This window comes from Chiloscyllium plagiosum, chromosome 1 (assembly GCF_004010195.1).
Source record: "Chiloscyllium plagiosum isolate BGI_BamShark_2017 chromosome 1, ASM401019v2, whole genome shotgun sequence".
NCBI lineage: Eukaryota > Metazoa > Chordata > Chondrichthyes > Orectolobiformes > Hemiscylliidae > Chiloscyllium > Chiloscyllium plagiosum.
The window spans coordinates 29,458,490-29,470,735 of record NC_057710.1 but is presented as its reverse complement, the minus strand read 5'-3'; the positions used below and the strand labels follow the sequence as shown (position 1 = coordinate 29,470,735).

General features: G+C 44.7%; 1 protein-coding gene across 8 annotated transcripts in view; it reads right to left on the bottom strand.

The window, feature by feature from the left end:
• The window catches only part of LOC122560229 (fibroblast growth factor receptor 3-like), a 177,392-nt gene that overhangs the window by 21,023 nt on the left and 144,123 nt on the right, over nt 1-12,246 (bottom strand). For 3 of the 8 annotated variants that reach the window (XM_043710819.1, XM_043710906.1, XM_043710729.1), the window contains 5 exons: nt 10,222-10,372; nt 5,805-5,998; nt 3,307-3,452; nt 3,058-3,179; nt 419-529 (listed from right to left, as the gene is read on the bottom strand). In XM_043710819.1, coding sequence (XP_043566754.1) covers nt 419-529; nt 3,058-3,179; nt 3,307-3,452; nt 5,805-5,998; nt 10,222-10,372 — 724 coding nt within the window. Of the gene's footprint in view, nt 1-418; nt 530-3,057; nt 3,180-3,306; nt 3,456-5,804; nt 5,999-9,246; nt 9,392-10,221; nt 10,373-12,246 lie in introns of all 8 variants that reach the window. The other 5 variants (XM_043711120.1, XM_043710999.1, XM_043711050.1 and 2 more) reach the window with 5 other exon arrangements.

Here is a 12,246-nt window from a genome sequence, read left to right as displayed (position 1 = left end):
GACGGTGTCAAGGTATGCGGAGATGAGTTCGGTGGGGCAGGAGCAGGCGGAGACATAGTCAGGTTTGTGGATTTTGGGCAGGAGGTAGAAACGGGCGGTGCGGGGTTGTGGGACTATGAGGTTGGAGGCGGTGGATGGGAGGTCCCCTGAGGTGATGAGGTTATGGATGGTCTGGGAGATTCAATTTACCTGTACCCAGCATGCTCTGGGGTGAATTACAAACAGTTCTTGAGTTCAGATGTAGCCAAAAAGACTAAACAAGTTGTAACCTCTGGTGCACAGACTGCACTCTCCCTGCAAGTTTATACAATTCACAGCAATAACCTGACGTGCGAGAAAACTAACATGAAAATCTCAGCCTCCACTCAGCTAGCCAACATTCCCCTTACGCCACACGCTGTAAACACCACACACTCACCATCCTGTGTGCAGGCTCCAAGCAAATTGATAATATTTTTATGTTTTCCAATCATCTTCATCATTTCCATTTCTGACACCAGGTCAGAGAGGTCTTTGTCAGTGGCATCATCTATGAGGAGAAAGTACAGAAATAATAAGCAGTTAAAAGCAATGAAATGGTAAAACGCACTGCTGGATTTAAGTTTGGTGTTGGCAATGCCCACCATCAGAGGCAATGTTAACCAGACATGACTGAATTTAGAACTGTAACAAATCAAAAGTGTGCACAGGGTGCACATTTCCAGTTGTCGTCATTTCTGATTGTACTTTTCTCCCAACATTTAGATTTGTAACTTGATACTCAATGCTTGTAACTCAACACTTCTCATGATTGATTCCGTCAACAGTCACTAAGTACTAGCAGGATTTGACCACCAGATGGCACTTTGGTCTCTACCTCAACTCATTACTGCTGGCGATACAATCATCTAACACTGTAGACATTTTACAAAATTTATTTTTAAAAACCCGGACTGTGTTAAAGGCTGGGGTTCAGCATGGTTAAAAATGTCACTTAAAGCTTTACCTAACTTTTATCACATCACGTGAACACACATTTTATGAATCATACCAAGCTGTACATGTTGAGCACAACAATGTGAACAACCTCAGTGACTCAATTGGGAAGGAAGTGTGTCACTGGAGAGAATCTGACCGAACTGTATAAAATTCTGACAGACTGTGTGCAGGCATGATGTTTCTGATGACCAGTTGTGGGATTGAGGGTGTGTCTAGGTCAAGGGATCGCAGTTTCAGGATATGGTAGGCCGTTTTGGACTAAAATGAGGAAAAAGGTTTTCACTGAGAAGACTATGAATCTGTGGAATTCTCCAGCACAGAAGGCTGTGGGGGCCAAATCACTCAATTGACTTAAAAATCAAATAGAGGCTCAAACTATCAAGGAGTATGGGGAGATATTGGGAGTATGATATTGAGGTAGATAATTTTTTTATTCATTCATGGGATGTGGGTGTCTCTGGCTAGACCATTCCTAATTACTCAGAGGGCAGTGAACAGTCAACCACGTTGCTTTGGGACTGTATGCCACACCAGAGTAAAGATGACAGGTTTCCATCTGTAAAGGACATTAGTGAACCAGATGGATTTTTCTGACAATCGATAATGGTTTGTTGGTCACCAGCGGACCCTTAATTCCAGATTCTTTACTGAGTTCAAATTCCAGCATCTGCTATGGCAGGATTTTAACCCAGTTCCCCATAACATTAGCTGAGAGTTTTTGGATTAACAGTCTAGCAATAATCCCACTGGCCCATTGCCTCCCTGTGATTAAGATGAGTAGTAGAGTGGACTCAATAGACTGAGTGGCCTATTCCTCTCCTGTTCTGTATGTTTTCCAGTTTAACAAAAGCTGCAATGATAGTAAATGTAACAATCCACTGTCTATAGAATAAGAGATGGTTGTGATTAAATCATTTAGTGCATTGGTCAATCTGTTTCGTCAACACTGTGCTCAGCTCTTGTCCCTGAGACACAAGGTGGACAGTTAAGGCCTGGAGCCAATGCAGAGAAGAGTTATGAAGAACTCTGGGCCCTCAGCTCAGGCATCTAAGGTGTGCACAAAGTGGCAGATTATCAGGAGTTTCATTCTGGCGAGTGGCCTAAGATTTGATGTTTAGGCTCCGTGAGCTGGTGTAGATACAATGGGCCAAATGGCCTCCTTCTGGACTGCAGTAATTCTGGGTACATAGAATTATAAGCAGCATGGAAAACAGAGCAAGACAAGTACCTACATCAGACTGAGAGAAGATGTACTTTCAAAGTCACAAAAGGTAACTTTCGGACTGATATCAGGAAGATAGTGACTGAATGTTGGACTGTAACTCCACGTGGAGCAGTGAAGACAAAAGTATTGCCATCATTGAGGGAAGTATTGATCATGGAAATCACAGGTGATTCTGGATGGATGAACTAATATGGACTGAATGGTCTTCTGCCTCCATTCAAGGGATTTATCCTAACTTCGCCTCAAGACTCTTCCCACCATGGGCAACGCTGAATGCAGGGACTTTTTTCAGGTACACAATCATTGGCTGGGATACTCCTGCAGTTGTCCATGTCAGTCTCTCAAAGAAAGACAGCCGACTAAAAGATAATCATTACATATAGAACTGTTCGCATACCTTTCCTGTTTCCTCTTTGCAATATTGCCGCACTCCACAAACCTGCTGTAGCCCACCCTTTGGCACTGCCAAACTCTGCGATGGGTAAATCAAAATTCTAATGTGCTCATGCGGTCCTGTGTGATACTGGCTGTTGGCCAAGGGCAGTAAGACATGGTCAAATAGCCACTTTAAAGTCAGTATCTAGGCTGGTCAGGGGCAAAAATTGCACTGGGGTTAAAGTCAGAGGACTTCCAAAACAGAGTGAACTGCAGGAGAGAAGACAGGAGAAATAAGAGGATTGACATTGTTGCCAAAATGAATTGGCTGCTAATTTGTTTGTGAAGTGAGTCTCAGCCTCCCGGTGTGAGAGACGATGGGCACAGCCTGTTATGTAAACTGAGATCATTGTCTTTTCAATCTGAGCTGGTGTCATATTACAGTGCAGTACAACTGCTGCCAGTCTGCCTGTCCTTACCTTTCAGCATCTTGACAGCGACAGTGATTGGTTTGTTGACCTTGTCTTTCTCAATCCCGATGGCCTCCGCCATAACAACCTGACCGAAACAGCCCTCACCTAACGGCTTTCCCAAAGTCAGCCTGTGGGAGGGGGTTGGGGGAAACAGGAGAGATCTGTTGAGGATCAAACCGGTAAAGAAAATGGCGGAAAAGAAAGTGCCTTCCGTCTGGCCGTAGTTCAGGAATACAGTCAGTGAGCAACACTCACCTTGGGCGTTGGAATTCCCACTTGGGATCAGCGGGAAGTTCCAGCTCGGAGACATTTGCCAGCATCGGGGAATCACTGGAAGAGAGGCGGGCAATCCGCACCAATGGCGTGTTGGAGTTCATGGAGGAGTTCGATTCCAAGGACACCTGCTTGAGTGAAAAACAATTGAAATTTGTTACCAATCACCAGAAGGTAGTGGCAGTCAGGCCTGAGAGGTCACAGACTGCGAAAACCAACATAAAGGACAAAATGTCAACCATTGTTTTTTATTAATATTCTTCCAATTCTATCTTGAAATGGGTGGAGCTGGTTTTATTTATTTTGTTATCAGAGCAATCTCATAAAATTGTTATTCAGTCATTGGTTACCGTTTGAACTAGGAGCTTACTATACCAAGCTATATTAGACAGCAGAGGCTGCAGAGTTAGCACACAGGTTGTACATGTGTTACAGCTCCATTAAGCATTCAATCAATCAGAATACCACATTTTTTAGTCACTTAGTTTTCAACACGGAGTTGGAAATAATGTTTGAACCAGGACACGTCTTTTGAGTAACAGGAGCATGTAGACTGTGCGGCAGTCTTCAACTGAAGAGAGAGACGCACTCACACACATCTATGGAGTTACATGTTTCAACTGTCAGGATTCTGCAAAGTCTCTCAGAAAGAGGAATGGTTTGAAATCAGGACTGAATGATGGAGAAGGTCACCCAATACCAGCATCTGCATTGAAACCCCTTCACTAGAGGGGTGCTGGGTGTGCGGTGTGGACCTGACTCAGGATTGTGAGACACAGCCACAATGGCATTTGCTGTTGCCTTGCAGATTGGAGCAGGCAGGTGGGCAGAGAGCTTAGTCCAGACTCACTCACTGACCAGGTCCTAAAGCTGCCCGTTCAAGTGATGCCAACTTGCGTGAGCACCTCAGTTTGGCATTCCCTTTCCTTTCTAAATTTCAGATCAGCGGTTACAACCGAGAGTGGCTCTCCCCACTGCCCCTGACAGGTTTGCACTCAAATGTTGCGGAGTATTTGATTCTTTAACAATTTGTTCTGTCCCTTGCCAGCTGGTTAGCCATCTCTTTAACCATTTCCAGCCAGTTAATTGGAGGTCAGTGAGTTCAGGCTCTCTTTGAAAACTGCAGCATGCTCCTGGAAGGCCAGGAGTGACACACCATCTGGGAACACCATGTTAAGAGGGCGCTGGCCCTTAGCATCAGTGTATCCCTGCCCCCCTGACAGGTATTTGGAAATCCTGCCCTGTTTGTCAAAGCACATTCACATCTGTGAAAGGAGGATGGAGCACTTACTCATAATTGGGAGAAGAGGGCTGTGAGTGAGTTCTGCTTTCCTAACTTAGAGTACTATAGCCCCTGCTGCTGGAAAATGTTTCCTGCCACAATATCATTCATAGAGAAACACAGCACGGAAACAGACCCTTTGGTCCAACTTGTCCATTCCGACCAGATATCCTACATTAACCGAGACTCATTTGCCAGCACTTGGCCCATATCCTTCCAAACCCTTCCAATCATATACCCATCCAGATGCCTTTTAAATGCTTTAACCGTACCAGCCTACACCACATCCTCATTCCATACACACACCACCCTCCACGTGAAAAAGTTGCGCCTTAGGTCCCTTTTAAATTATTCCCCTCTCATCATAAACCTTTGCACTCTAGTTTTGGACTCCTCCCAGGGAAAAAGATCTTGAAGATTCACTCTATCCATGCTAATCATGACTTTATAAAACTTTATAAGATCAACCCATAGCTTCCGACGCTCCAGGGAAAACAGCCCCAGCCTGTTCAGCCTCTCCCTATAGCTCAAACCCTCCAACCCTGGCAACATCCTTGTAAATCTTTTCTGAACCCTTTCAAATTTAACAACATATTACTTATAGCAGGGAGACCAGAATTGAATGCAGTATTTCAAAAGTGGCCTAACCAATGTCCTGAACAGCTGCAACATGACCTCCCAACCTCTATATTCAATAAAGGAAAGCACACCAAACACCTTCTTCACTATACAAGCTACCAGTGATTCCACTTTCAAGGAACTATGAACCCACACTCCTAGCTCTCTTTGTTTGGCAACACCACCCAGGACCTTACCATTAGGTGGATAAGTCCTGCCCTGATTTTGCCTTTTCAAAGTGCAGCATTTCACACTTATTGAAGTTAAATCTCTGCTCTGGAATGGATTGAGCTGCTGTGTGGGACTTCATTTTTATACAATGGAAACACCCAAACCAGCACACAGCTGTGAAGCAAGGAGCTGTAACTCCTACCCATCTTGGTGGTGGTGGTCTATGTGGTCAATTGGCCAAAGGAATAAACACAAAAGGATAATTGAGATTAAATCGGAAGACATTTTTGCAGAGCGAGCAAATGGTACAAAAAAATCAACAAAACCAAGAAGGAGATGTCTGGGCCCAACTCAATTCACCTTGAAACAGCTGGGCGACAATACGCTCTAAACTCTTGTATCTACTTTCTGTTACCTGTCTCTTCAGCGGGAACTTGGAGAGTTTCTGCACTGGCGGTGGGTTCAGAGTTTTCTTTGAGGATGTTCTCATTCGGCACATGATCACTATAATAACAGTCAGTATGATAAGGACACAGCCCGTCACATAGATGAGGACGTCAGCATAGACTGAGCTTGAGTCATCCTCCTTCACTAAGTCTTCTGCTGCAGGGAGATATTGTAAGAATCACGTTAAAAGACAGCGGTTTGGAGCTTCTTTGAGCCAACAGATAAACGCTCAGTCAGAGAAATCGCGAGGGAGAACAGTCTGATTTATTCTCATGCTTCTTCAAGTGCCATGCACAATGTGTTCTGATATTAACTGTCTGGAGTATACTTGCCTATGTGGTCAATTGGCCAAAGGAATAAACACAAATGGATTCAAAGAAGTTGAATTCCTGATGAAGGGCTTTTGCCCGAAACGTCGATTTTGCTGCTCCTTGGATGCTGCCTGAACTGCTGTGCTCTTCCAGCACCACTAATCCAGAATAGAGCCCCACAGTGCTGATCCCCCGCACCCTCCCCTACACACTGGTTATTATTTGTGAATGTCACTTGAATTGTGGGTCTTCATTTTGAATTGTGGAATATGTAATGTCACCCTATCATCCAACACTCTCTCATCCTGCTGCAGTGATCGGGAGCAGAAAGCCTAGGCAGCACTCTTCATTAACCCAGAAGTGGGGGCTGGGGTGTGGCGTCAGGGAGCTAACTCAACACCTAACAGGTAATTAAACCTCAGAGCTATCAGGAAGAATCTGATGATGTTAAAATGCCAAAGTGTAGCGCTGCTCACTAAATGCCAGTAGTTTATGCCCTGAACCCTGGAAGGTGCCCAGATCGGAGGGAGCTGGGCAGTGGTCAGGGTGTTATAACTGGGAATGCCACTGGGGTAGGGCAAGAAAAATCTGCTGAGGAGCCAAGCCTGAGTACTGCCTGCCATGAAGTGACTGCAGAAGAAAACTGCTGCTGGTAACAGACAGGATCTGGCTCACGTGCTGCCCAGCACAACTGAATACCCACCTACCCCTCACTGACAATGCAGGGCCATGTTGGCTGAGTACTGATGAAATCGTGAGCACAGTCAGAGAAAAGAACTGATTTGGGAGAAAAGATACATTTCTACAAAATGACCCTTTCACTGCACATTGTGCAGTCGTCACTGAAAGAATGTTATAACAGCCTAAGGCTCAGGGCATTGTCAGTTTGATTGATGGTCATTGCATGTTGAAAGAGAAGACATTAAAACACTAATGTATTTAACTGAACAGAAATGGTCTGTTAATAATATGACAGGACCAGCAAAATGTCAGTAGAGAAAATATTCCTTGTGATAAATAGATTAGACATGAAAAGGTTACTCGTTAATTATGATCATTTGTGATTCCTTGACACTTCCAAGTGACCACAGAGGCTGAAGGATCAAGAAATAAGCTGAGTGTGGCATCAGGAGGTGCAGCATCTAGTGGTGAAAGTGAGCACTACACTCGTGACTTTCCCACAGCATATCTCCAAGTAAAAATTAGTGCAAACTTCAAACAAAACAAACACAAATATACTCAACAGGGATATGTCTATGTTAATATTATTGATTACAATACTTAAAAAATCAGAATGCCTTTTCTGGGCAATTTGCTGTGTTTGCATTTGAGAAAGTTTCAGTCAGTTCTCTGGCACTGTGCCTGCAGAATCAGAACTATCACTGGAAAGGGCAGAATGTCTATACTCTTGGCGTCAGTTCTCTGATACGCCAAAGACAGTACCTTGAGGGACTTGGAGCGTTTTCAAATAATTTCCCATGACATCAGTTCAAATAGATTGATGATGATGATGTTTGTTTACTTATTATCAAATACTTCAAGCGGGTGAGCGCGGGCAAGCTGGTCAGGCTCCTGCTATTCATCTCGCTTCAGTGAATTGTGAAAGTCTTTCACAGATAAGGTTGTCACAACTATAGTGAGGCTTCAACTTTTGTCCTAATCAGCTTCTTCCAGACGATCCACCAGCAATTTTAAAAACTCAAACTTTCTTTTAAGACATCAGCACATTGCCCAATTGTACTTGTTATTAGTATTTCATTTCCCTTGGTGAATAAGCCTGAATAATATTAAGGGTGAATATTAATATTGCATCTTAATTTTGGTTTCGGACGTAGTCACGTCTGCAGCTCGGGCCTTCTGGATTATAGGGACTGTCCCTTTTGTGGAAAGGTGTCCCCTCCATTGTGTGGATCGTTAATGGAAATTACACTGTTGTGCAACCCACACAATAAGTAGCAGACTGCTTTGTCATTTTAGTACATTATTGTATTTCAGCTTGTCTTATTAACCATTTTGAAAGATACAAATATCAGTCCATATTTCATCAGGACTGGGGCCTTCATTGTTATTACCGTGCCATTGTTATTACCGTGCCCTTAGCTAATTATTGAAAAGAAGCCAGCAAATCATCTTTGGAAGCATAATTCTTTTGTCATCATTTTGGGTTCAAACAGAAAACTTCACCATCTGGATCCTTTCTCTTCAAAAACATTTGTCCACTTTTTGGGGAACAGCAAAGCTGCCTGCAACAAATTGGTGAACCCACCGCTGTAAAGGGGCTAAATAAACTGCAGGACATAGTGCTTTCTCCAAGGCAAGGTTACAATGTTTCCAAGTTCAGAAAGATGGACCCCAGCCAGGATTTCAGCTCAAGGCCCTTCAGATTGACGTTCACTGGACAAAGATACATTGGTGGTGATAAAGGTACTGAGCCTGGGTGTCTCAGCCAGCCTATCGTTTCAGTGAGGTCATGGTTTCTCCTTTTATCCAGTTCCACACATCATGTCAGCTCCACTGACTTATTGATTGAAATTTGGGGGGGAAAAGAAATAGGCAAAACACCCACACACAAAATAAAATTTCAAGGTGATTGCTACTTTTTCAGATTGTGTTTTGTGTTTTCCAAAAGCTCTGTGTGTGTTTGTGTGTGTGTATGTCTGAGTGCATGTCTGCGTGTGCAAGTGTATGTGTGTGCATGCGAGCGTGTGTGTGTGTGTGTGAGATAACTGGCCTGTGCCCATTTTCAATCCCCAGTGTTGACTGAAGCATTGAAAAGCTGAGGAAGATTGACCGAGATCAGAATTAGGATAAAAACAGGAAATGATGGAGAAACTCAGCAGAACTTGGCAGCATGTGTGGAGAGAGAAACCAGGGTTAATGTTTCGAGTCTGGTATGACTCTTCTTGGGTACAAGTTCTGTAGAAGATGTTAATTGATTGCAATTCCAATGAACATCCAGAAATGGATGCTGATGGTGAGACTTCCTGTCTGAAGAATTGAGTGATTAGAAGTACCACAGAAATGCATTCCAACCTTCCCCCATTTTGAAGAAAGAAATATTAACATGACAATCACAAGAGAGAATTTGAATACCTGGCAGAACGGACAGCCATGCAGAGTGATGCGAATACCCAATAGAATTACCAGCCAAACAGGTATACTCCCCTGCATCCTCAAAAGTAACATTTCGCAAGTACAGAATTTCTATTTCCTTATCCGTTGTGTTAATACCAGCAGTCTACGAAAAAAAACAGAAACCAAACAGGAAAGAAGAAAATGAAGCAAGAGGGGACAACAGGTAGGGTTGGACCACAGCACCTCAGATAAAGTCCCTGCACACCACAGAACTGAAAGGAGGTTCAAGCACAATCTACAAGTTTCCACCCTGCTCCAGAATAGTGCGACATGATAGACATGCCTACCTCCACATCCTGCACATTAGTCAAGAATTCCCTTCACCAGGCTCTCACTCTCTCTGTCCCATTAATAGCATGCAAGAGCAAATGCAACAAGTGTTTGAACTTGGTTGGCAGAGGGGAGGGGGAGGGGAACAAAATTGACCCACAATACGCCAGATTGATTCAAAGTTTAGAAAAAAAAGATTAACATCTTCTTTCAGGAAGAGTCGTATGAGGCAAAGGAGAAAAGGGGTACAAGAGAGACAGCACTGTTAAATGAAACAGCCGTGAGTAAAGTTTAAAAGCAGCCAATGGTTGTTTATTGTGATAGGCAATTAGTAAATGTGACAGGAAACAGCAATAGCAGTGGGGAAAATGGTGAGGACGGAAAACAATCCTGTATTGTAGGAGTTCTTTCCACAGCAAAAGGTGGCGGAGTATTGGTTTTATTGCCATGCAAAGCAAGAATAGGAAGGAAAGGTTACTGATGACAGGTTGGCACAGGCTGGAGCAGTCAAGCCCACGAACAGACAAGGCGATTGCGTGCTCCATATTGTTGGCGATGGTGACGGGCAGTCAGCTGGGGGGTGGGAGGAGCCGGGAAGGCTGGGTGGAGGTTAAAAGTCAGACTTTATTGGGTTGGAGGCCTGGGACAGAGGTTTGCGTTTACCTGGTTTCGGTTCGTTGACGTACAGCCAGTGCAGTTTTTCAGCCGTGCCAACGAAATTGGTGGCTCTACACAGATACTCGCCCTCATCCTGTTCTGTCACATTGTAAAGAATGAGTTTAGCGTCCGCTTCAGCGGTTCTACTTATCCACGACTGCAAGAACAGATCATACAGAACAGGTCAGTAGCTTCAGCTGCAGCTCCCTGGAACAGCAAGGCTGCCAGTAGACATTCCTGACTAGAGACCACTGGAAGGTGGCACTGGGGTGGAATATTTAAAATCAAACCCTGCAGTAATCTTACCTTTTCTCCTCTCAGTCCACCTATTAGCAGGGAGCGGTAAACATTGAAACTCGTAGCAGGAGTAGGCCGTTTGGGCCTTTGAGCCTGCTCTGCCATTCAATATGATCATGGCTGACCTTAATATCTCTTATGTATCCTCTTCCTTGAAGTCACTGATTTCCTGATATGTCAGGGGGAGAAAAGTTGCCATGGGTAGATGGGAATGAGGAGGAATCAGGTTGGTCTTAATCTGACTGAATGGTGGAGGTGTCTCAAAGGGTCACATGGCCTACTTCTGTTCTCAGTTTGTAGTTATCTATGTTAAACAGCCTGCAGTGAAACTATAGAACCATACAGTACAGCTTAGAACCTTCGGCCTATGGGATCTGTACTGCCAAAGGTATGCTCAGCCTAAATTAGTCCCACTTTGCAGCACATAGCCTTCAATGTTCTAACACTTCAAGTGCCCATCCATGTACTTTTTAAAGGTTGTGATAACAATACTAATAGCAGGCCTGGGCCTATCCATGGTAGAGGCTGTCCAATCCAAGAGCAGCTAACTCCAAGAGATTAGATTAGATTCCCTACAGTATGGAAACAGGCCATTTGGCCCAACAAGTCCACACCAACTCTCCGAAGAGTAAGCCACCCAGACCCATTCCCCTACCCTATATTTACCCCTGACTAATGCACCTAACACTATGGGCAATTTAGCATGACCAGTTCACCTGACCTGCACATCTTTGGATTGTGGGAGGAAACCCACACAGACAGAGGGAGAATGTGAAAACTCTACACAGACAGTCATCTGAGGTGGGAATCGAACTCAGGCCCCTGGCGCTGTGAAGGAGCAGTGCTAACCACTGAGCCACTGTGTCACCCTTAGAGGTGTGTTCCCAGGGTGCAGTGGTTCCCTCAGCCATTTTGTGCCAACTTCCTTAGAGGCCTTTTATCGCACTCAAGAGTCCATGCTGCCATGGTGATTTGCTGTGAAAGGCAGTGGCACCCAACTTTGATCCACCCTCTCGTTCCTCAACCTTCCCTGCCGACCCCAATTGAATGGAGGTGTGTTTGGGAGGGGGGGGGGTGAGGTGGGGGGGGAGGGAGGAGGAGGGGGTGGCCTGCAGGATGGCTAGTTCCTGGCGAACAGAGCCCAAGAGCCAAAAATACCTCAGCTCTGGAAAACTAAGCCTTGTATTTAATCCGTTGCATGTTCTGGCCATCTTTTTGCAAAGCAGTTAATTTTCCAGAAGCTGTTGATATAGGCAAACACATGGCTTTCTGAACTGAGGTTGGGAAATAGCAGGCATTACTAATTTTGAATGAGCACAACAAATATTTCTCGCAGACATAAACATGAGTCATCTGCCCGACATTGCACAAACACATTTAACAACGGCAGAATGGGGATGTTCCTGTAAATGACTCTAAACCAATCTGTTTGTAAAAGACTCCCCATTGTTCTACTCATTGAGCAGTGCCTTTTGGAAAGCAGGAGGGCGAGGGCTGTCACTCAGTGTCTTTAGTGTGAGCCCCCTCCACCCAGGACTCCATTTATGTCACCATCTGCCACACTCTCTAAACCAGCCAGGCCTCTAGGCAAGAGCAGGGCAGGTGCTACATTTTCTGGAGCTATTCCCTCCCCCTCACTCCTCAAGCCCTTTCCCCTCCCCCCTCTCAGCCCTTTCCTTTCCCCCGATCACTCCCTTTCTTGTCCCCCTCACACCCTCTTTACTCCCCCACAAA